The sequence below is a fragment of the Hydractinia symbiolongicarpus genome, chromosome 11 (assembly GCF_029227915.1).
Source record: "Hydractinia symbiolongicarpus strain clone_291-10 chromosome 11, HSymV2.1, whole genome shotgun sequence".
Classification (NCBI taxonomy): domain Eukaryota; kingdom Metazoa; phylum Cnidaria; class Hydrozoa; order Anthoathecata; family Hydractiniidae; genus Hydractinia; species Hydractinia symbiolongicarpus.
Window position 1 is genome coordinate 416190 of NC_079885.1, and position 9412 is coordinate 425601.

The 9412-nt window shown below is 33.1% G+C and overlaps 1 protein-coding gene across 1 annotated transcript; it reads left to right on the forward strand.

The window, feature by feature from the left end:
* Positions 1–4019: 4019 nt before the first annotated feature.
* LOC130613854 (uncharacterized) lies at positions 4020–9041 on the forward strand. Its single transcript, XM_057435209.1, has 7 exons — positions 4020–4680; positions 4811–4993; positions 5086–5231; positions 5394–5565; positions 5803–6525; positions 6950–7281; positions 7515–9041. The coding sequence occupies exons 1-7, from the start codon at positions 4314–4316 to the stop codon at positions 8175–8177; spliced, it is 2586 nt and encodes an 861-aa protein (XP_057291192.1). The 5' UTR covers positions 4020–4313; the 3' UTR covers positions 8178–9041.
* Positions 9042–9412: the final 371 nt, after the last annotated feature.

Sequence of the window (9412 nt, forward strand, 5' to 3'; positions counted from 1 at the left end):
AAGAAGTTTAATCGCCGGCAAACGAAAACCCGCGATTACCCGTAAATCCCGGCTTGGCCCGTATAGTCAAAAGTATACAAAGAAAGTACCCAGGGAGTAAACTCATTTCCCGAACGATTTTTTAAATTATTTTTTCACCACTAAAACGCATGAGACTTGTAGTTTTCAAAAATGTTTTCATTTTTGATGAGACGCTGAATAAAAGAAGTTTAATCGCCGGCAAACGAAAACCCGCGATTTCCCGTAAATCCCGGCTTGGCCCGTATAGTCAAAAGTATACAAAGAAAGTACCCAGGGGGTAAACTTATTTCCCGAACGATTTTTTAAATTATTTTTTCACCACTAAAACGCATGAGACTTGTAGTTTTCAAAAATGTTTTCATTTTTGATGAGACGCTGAATAAAAGAAGTTTAATCGCCGGCAAACGAAAACCCTCGATTTTGCCGTAAATCCCGGCTTGGCACGTATAGTCGAATGTATACAAAGAAAGTACCCTGTGAGTAAACTCATTTCCGGAACGATTTTTTAAATTATTTTTTCACCACTATAACGCATGAGACTTGTAGTTTTCAAAAATGTTTTCATTTTTGATGAGACGCTGAATAAAAGAAGTTTAATCGCCGGCAAACGAAAACCCGCGATTTCCCGAAAATCCAGGGCTTGGCCCGTATAGTCAAAAGTATACAAAGAAAGTACCCAGGGAGTAAAGTATTTCCCGAACGATTTTTTATATTATTTTTTTACCACTAAACGCATGAGACTCGTAGTTTTCAAAAATATTTTCATATTTGATGGGACGCTGAATAAAAGAAGTTTAATCGCCGGCAAACGAGAACCCGCGATTTCTCGTAAATCCCGGCTTGGCCCGTATAGTCAAAAGTATACAAAGAAAGTACCCAGGGAGTAAACTCATTTCCCGAACGATTTTTTAAATTATTTTTTCACCACTAAAACGCATGAGACTTGTAGTTTTCAAAAATGTTTTCATTTTTGATGAGACGCTGAATAAAAGAAGTTTAATAGCCGGCAAACGAAAACCCGCGATTTCCCGCAAATCCCGGGCTTGGCACGTATAATCGAATGTATACAAAGAAAGTACCCTGTGAGTAAACTCATTTCCAGAACGATTTTTTAAATTATTTCTTCACCACTAAAGCCCATGAGACTTGTAGTTTTTAAAAATGTTTTCATTTTTGATGAGACGCTGAATAAAAGAAGTTTAATCGCCGGCAAACGAAAACCCGCGATTTCCCGTAAATCCCGGCTTGGCCCGTATAGTCAAAAGTATACAAAGAAAGTACCCAGGGAGTAAACTCATTTCCCGAACGATTTTTTAAATTATTTTTTCACCACTAAAACGCATGAGACTTGTAGTTTTCAAAAATGTTTTCATTTTTGATGAGACGCTGAATAAAAGCAGTTTAATCGCCGGCAAACGAAAACTTGCGATTTCCCTAAATCCCGGAATCGGCACGTATAGTCAAAAGTATACAAAGAAAGTACCCAGGGAGTAAACGCATTTCCAGAACGATTTTTTAAATTATTTTTTCACCACTAAAGCCCATGAGACTTGTAGTTTTTAAAAATTTTTTCATTTTTGATGAGACGCTGAATAAGAGAAGTTTAATCGCCGGCAAACAAAAACCCGCGATTTCCCGTAAATCCCGGGCTTGGCCCGTAGAGTCAAAAGTATACAAAGAAAGTACCCTGGGAGTAAACTCATTTCCAGAACGATTTTTTAAATTATTTTTTCAGCACTAAAACGCATAAGACTTGTAGTTCTCGGGCAACTTACGGACAGTCTCCAAAACGTGGTTTTACTAAGCGCACCAACCTGACTGATAATAAAACATCCTGGTTTTTTTTATTCGTTCAGGTGAAGGATCGATTTTTGAAAAAAAGCTGTTTAAAATTTTTTAGTTGTATTTAAGTCGATATAGCCTCGCTTTCGTGATTTTATTCACCTTTTTAATTCGGTAAAACCCATATAAATAAATACGCGATCAACTATAAACGGCTTTTTTTTAAGTCGTCGACATATTATCTGTGGATTAAAAAAATATCCGATGATGCCACATACCCCTAAGTGGTGCGAACTGTAAAACACGACGTTTTCTTTGATTTTTCGTCATTTTCAGTACTTTGACGTCATTTTTACTACGGTGTCGGATTTTTTTCCCGTTATATTAAAAGACGCGCAAAAACTGCGGGAAAAGAAAAACATAAATATGGTAGCTTCAGCGGGAAATTTTTTTTGTGGAATAAAGTAAGAACGAATAACGAATATCATGGCAAACGTTTTTGAATGCGCTTTTATGCGTGCTGAAGTATTGAATGGGATGAAAAATATAAGTCATCATCACTGTGACTTGCGTTTTTCAAATTTTATGGCGATGTTTCCTGATGTATCCATAACGAAAAATCATTTTGACAGAAAGTCCAAGGAACTTACTGCGTTTGTGAGAAAAAAAAAGTGGAACGGTAAAGTAAGGGAAAAATACCTAGATGATTTTTCTCAAGACAATTGGAAGAAACTCAAAGATAATGAGAAGATTAGGCATACTATACATGCATGTCAAGCATGCAGTTTATTAGAAAAAAATAAAAATACATTTCCTGTTTCAACATCACACAGAACAAAAAAAATCAACAATGTTAAAAAACCATTAACAGATATATCAAACACTGTAAATAGTACGAATAATAAAACTCCAACTACAACAAATAATACGTCCACACCTGTAAATGTAACATATAACAACATATCAACGATTACTACTCCAAACAGTATCAACACAACACCAGTTCATCCAATCACCATAAATTTGACAATTCCTCAAACAAAGACTGACATGTCATATATGAAAACAACGGCAGAATCTGTACTTAATAGTATCAACTCAAAATGGGACAGTATATATGACACTCCATTCACAAAGGTTCTCACAAAGGTCAAATCAGCTAATATTGCTCAAGTGAAGTCCAAGTCTGATAAAAAGAAAGAGCTTAGAGAACGGAATAAAATAATAAAAAAATCCTTGGAAAAAAAATGTTTTGGTGAAAATAAAGCAACAGACACAATCTTTGGCATCAGACAATCAAAAGCTTCCTACAAAAAATCAAGATCGATTCAATACTTTGAAAGTAAAGAAAATTCAATTAAAAGAATGATAGGTATAGCTATATATATTTTTTAATTTTAATCTTTCACCTGTACTGTATCTCCATTCACCTACAGGCACTGGTTTTTCTTGAATGGTATTATTTTATTGTTGCATTTTTTGAATATAAATTTATAAATAATTATATACACGCATATATATATATATAAACAAATATTAAAATGAAAAAATAAGCAATCAACATATATCATGATGAAGTATATAACCCCACGAAATTAACACGCAGAAATAATTAAAACTATGTTATGAAAATAAGTTGCTGTGTGAATAAATGCAAAAAAAATAGCAAAAATAAATAAAACCTTAGGTTCGTAGAATTCAGTCTCGCAAATCATTATTGACTAAACTAAAAACTGTAAAAATTATTTTAAACAAAATATATTAAGGAGTTGTTTCTAACCATAGGGCGGACAAAATTACAACAAAATCAAGACGTAGATGACACACCAATCAAGAAAAAACGACATAGTCCAGATCCAAACAAATTAAATTTCGATCGTCATGCTCTACTTGAAGAAGTGTTAGGAATGGATGTTGGTAGTAAGGTATATCTTCATGTATCTGTTAACATTTGTGTTGAACACATTGCCATTTATATCATTGTCCAATTTTGAACAAAAAAATAACTTGTGTGACACATCGATTTATTTCCTCTTGCAGATAAATTACTCTGACTTGGCCCGAAAATATCATATACCTGGAACTACTGGAAATACAGTTGTTAAGGAATTTCTCGAAGATAACGGTGTTGATTTATCAAAATTTGCAAACAATTTTGTTAACCCATGCAAATATCGTCGAAAATATGAAAAGTTTCCACGTGAGTACCTAAAAAAAAGAAGAATTGATATATAATGTACGCTTCCAACATTGTGTCTTGTCATCAAATCTGTATAATTTATAGCAAAAGATTCTTAAATTCTTTCAAGTGTTACAGTAGATTTCTGTGTGTAGAACAATGTTTACCTAAAACACATTGCATCTTCACAATACTTTTAGAAATATGTATTATACAAAAAGAGGATGTATATATCGTAGCGTTTGTACAATCAACTTAACATTCCTTGTTCAGAAAGAGAGATATTGAGAACATTTCATTTTTTACAGATGGAAGTGGAGTGTCGGTTCCTATGCCCCCTACATTTGAAAAAATAAAAGAGGAGATACTGAAGAAGATTGAATCTGGAGATATTCTATTAGGATCTTTGGTTGAGCCAAAAAAATATAAAAAAGCTGTGATAAAGAATGGAGTGATTTTCAATGAAGAATTCACAGTATCTGGTCGTTGTATACCACTGAGTGACATTCGCAGAAAGATTTTTGAAGAACATCAAAGTTTGGGGATTATGAGAAATCCAAAAGGTGCTTTGACAAGATACTTCATACTATGGTCTGATCATGCATCACTTTTGAGTGCTGGCCATTTACTATTGACTGTCAAAGTTGTTTACGATGACAAGTTATTTTATACAGATGAGGAAATGTATGCAAAAACAGGTATGTCATTTAGAAGTATTGTTATTGATCACCAAAATTCTAGATATCTAAAATCAAAAATATTTACTTCTTTTACTTTGATAGTAGACATTAAATGCCACTTAATAATGTTCGCTAAATTAAATTTTAGGAATTTGTCATGATGTTCAAGAACTTGTGGAGCGTCCATCCGTTTATATTATTGGTTTTGCCCAGGATAGCATTGCAGAGAAGCTTTCATATGTCGAAACCAGACTTAATGACATTAGAAAATTGTCTGACCCATTAATTGTCAATGATAAGAAAGTGGTTGATGTGATAAGGTTTTTTCATGGTATGTTGATGGAATTCAATTCACACAAGTTTAATCTGCATAATGCAACAATTTATTTAAAAAAGGATAACAGGAATTCATTTATATTTTAGGTGACCATCCTGAAATACAATACGAGAGTGGTAACTCTCATGGTGGAAACTTTCCCTGTCTTTGTGGATGCAAAAAATCAAGATTTACAGATATAGCCCATGTCTACAGTAACAAAATAGTGTCCTTGGAACAAAGAAGGAAGAAGGTACATAAATTTCAAAATAAGTTGTTCGTTATTTGTAATTTTGACAAAAAGTATAGAAAATTATTTATTCCAGGTAAATGAAACAAAATATGAATGACAAATTTATAGATTTCTATTACATAACATTAACTATTTTTAACTAACTATTTTTGATTATTTTAGGTAATATCAGGCCCAGCAGGACAACAACAAAAAGCTGTGTCTCCATTTCAACAACTCAATGTGGAGAAACTGGGTCTTGAAGTAAATTACAGAAACCTTGACCGTGACTTACCAGTTCATCAAAAGTTGCACAAAAAGGACCTTGAACAGCTACTAAAAAATCATTTGACAGGTTAGGGCTATTTTATTTTTGATAAACTAAAATAACTTTTGCAAATTTTGGCCTTTTTCGCAAAAGTTTTATATAAGTTGATGTTAGTTGATATTTGTCTGAAAATTTTTCTACAAATAAAGCAAAAGAAAATCAGATATGTTGAGGAAAATTGAAAAGCATAAAAACAATTCTGATTTTATTTTCAAAATTACACTCATTAAAATTTATAAATTCAGTCAACAATTTTTTTTAAAGGAATTATCCGTGTTCCAGCTCTTTGCTTTGGAAATGAACATAGTACAATGGAGTCCTTGAATCTTGCTAATTATGAAGTGATGCCGATTGAACCACTGCATGATTGTAAAGGACATATCAAGAATTTGTGGGATGTTTTGCATGAAGTGTTGACACCTCAAGAGAATAAAATTTTTCAACAGTCCCTAGATGCCACATATGGTTCGAAGGACAAGGTGAGAGGATCTGACTATCGGCTGTCATCAATAGTTGTTTACCAATCAATGCAAAGCACTTGCAGAAAGGAAATCAAAGAGTTGTTGTACACATTGATGGAGCTAGTTCGGTTATCATATCTTAAATCCCAAAAAAGGTCCTCACGAATTATTCTACGATTACATAATATTAGTTTCCAGCATGCCATGTTGTGCCAAGATCTGTTTGGGCATAATTTAAAGTCAATGTCTACACAAAAGCTTTATGGCATTTATTATCATGGCTTGACAACACATTTAGCAGAAGTATCGAGAATTATCTCACCAAGCTCCTTACACACAGAGAATGAAGAACAGCTATTCAGCAAAATTAATCAAATAAGTTTGAGAACATCAGCCAGATCCTTAGAATCCATACGTGATAATAGCATCATCCGTATTCAAGCTGAACAGAAATTTATTGCCAAAGAATGTTCTAGAAAATCAACTAACACATCTAAAATATCGAAATTTTCAGAGAGTGTACTTGGTAAGTCTAAAATATCTGTTTCTACTGGCTTTCTAATTCATGTTGGCATTCAGAAATTGCTGAGACGAATGTCCACATGAAAACAAAAGTTTTCAATTCACATTGGCAAATATTTAACTGTTATTTGTGTACTGCAGCATTTGGCCGCAAAACAAATATAAATTGCAAATGTCGAACACGAGTTTGCCAACGCAAAACAGGAAAATGTCATTTTACGTAGGCAATGTTCTGTCGTCATGGAATAAACTGAAACAGAAAGGCTGTTCTATGTGATAATTAAATATATTTTGAAGTGCTTGACTTAATAAAAAGTCTGGTTTGATATTCAAACATTAATCTTTCTAATTTTGTTTAAAATTTTAACATGTGATAAAAAGTGTATGATTGTCATTTTGTTTCGAAATAAACTTTTTTGAATTTTCAGATGAGAAAAGAAGTTGTTTTAACATTAACTTACCTCTACGGAAATATCAGGCACACTTGGAAAGAATTGCAGATTTTTTGCTCTATGGTAATGGTGTTTGGTGGCATAGAGAAAATGATATTATCATATTTCATGATGGAAAAGAGGATGATGATTTCAGAGTTGAAGGGCCTTTGATGACAAATTTCAAACAAGACAACCTGCAATCAGTAGCAAAAGATGTAGAAGCTTGTTGGAAGAAATGCGTTGATCGTGGTATTGAATTGCCAATCACAAAGATAAATACTTTCGACGAAAATGGAGATTTAATAGAATGCAAGGCACTTGAAGAAGTAAGTAATACGTCATTCTTGGCTTACTGTCTGTAGGATGGGTATATTAATAGCCCCCAACTCAAATTCCTCTGTATCAAGTCTATCTCTACACTTTCTTACCCAATTATCCTCCTTCATTCTTGCAAGTGTCCTAACCAACTTAATCTACTTATATCTGGACAACATCTATCTTTAATTCTACAGATACCTAGCCTGCTTCTTAGCTCATATGAACTCTTTCTTACTCTCAGACTGGCGTTACAAATCCAAAAGCAAACATAACAAGTAATATCAAACTGATGGCTGATGATGATAATGCAGAATATGATAATGCGTATATATCACATGATAATAATGAAGAGATAGAAATGGAGATAGATATCACATTAGAACAGCAACCTTCCTTATTGGATTTAGAAGTTGACCAAGCTGTTCATTTTAAGAAAGAAACATCAAACACAATTACATTGGAACAACAACCTTGCATAGCTGACTCAGTTACTAATCCTAAAAAAACTGCAGAAAATAGTAAGTTGGAAAAGATCTGTAGAGACAGACAGACGAAAGCTGACCAAAACCCAATTCTTGAATCAGGTGTATGCAAGAACATAATGTATGTTCTTGGCTATTCAGATAAATTGAAGGACTTCGACCGTCATCATATGTCATATAAGCTGACTAAAAGTGAACATTCAAGAAAAAAATGTAGAGCATTTATCATTCATTTTCGTGAAAAAGTGATGGCTGTTCAGCATGAAGCAGAAAAAGCTACGAAAGATTGGGAAAAAGACTTCATAGCAAAAAATTTTAAGATGCCGAATACAGAAGAGCTTAAATCAAATAAAATTTACATGGAGAAATATAAATTAAATTACCACGCCAAAAAAATTCTTGAACAATGGACAAATATTTAGTTTTTCAGCAAAAGGATCAATATGCGCTTTTAAATTTTAAGAAGCATATTTTTCAACAAATTAGCCAGAGCTAGCTAAAATAAAAACATTTGATATATATATATATACAAAACTTTTTTTCTGATACGTTTCGTATGGGAAATGTATTTTTATATTATTGTGGATCATCATTTTGCACAAACGAAAAAACAAGAACAACACGAGAAGGAAATTAATACCTTTAAAAAGATATCAAAGTATTTGTTGTTGCTTTGACGGGCTTAATACGCAATAATCTTGTATTGTGCAAAACTTAGAAGAAATAGCTAGCTAGCTAACAGTCTTAAAAAGGTCCATTTTTACAATCCATTATGTGGGTTATATATCTGCACCCTAAATCAAGAGAATACTAGCTAAACTGCTTTTCTAATTAAGCTACTCTTTCGTACAGAGGTAGGATTTGCACCCACAACTATTTAGCTAAGTAATCTGCAGTGATCTAAGAACTACATAAACAGTTTAATTTCTTGACTAACTGTTTTTATATTGTATATATCTATCTATGTATATATCTATGTATATAACAGCCAGAAAGGCTATGTATAGCTCTGACAGTTACAAAGTTTAGGTAAACACTTCCAGAAATATATAGCTAGCTTTTGCTATAGCTACTATATATATAATTTTGACAGGTAGCTATAGGCAAATAGAATATAGAAAATTTCAAATATATAGAATAAATAATATTACAAACCTTGTTTTTACTGCGTGATCACAAATACCTTAACAGCCAAATGTATGGTACAACCAACCATTTCTGTCAACACAAAAACACAAAAATGGCGGCACCTTCTTGTCTTCTTCACAAACTTGAAACGACAAAAAGCACGTCAGATAGCAAAACGCGGTAGACGATTATGATAAAACGCGGTATACCCGTGTTTTACCCGAAATAATTGGAGACTGTCCGTAAGTTGCCCGAGTTTTTAAAAATGTTTTCATTTTTGATGAGACGCTGAATAAAAGAAGTTTAATCGCCGGCAAACGAAAACCCGCAATTTCCCATAAATCCCGGGCTTGGCCCGTATAGTCAAAAGTATACAAAGAAAGTACCCAGGGAGTAAACTCATTTCTCGAACAATTTTTTATATTATTTTTTTACCACTAAACGCATGAGACTCGTAGTTTTCAAAAATATTTTCATATTTGATGGGACGCTGAATAAAAGAAGTTTAATCGCCGGCAAACAAAAATCC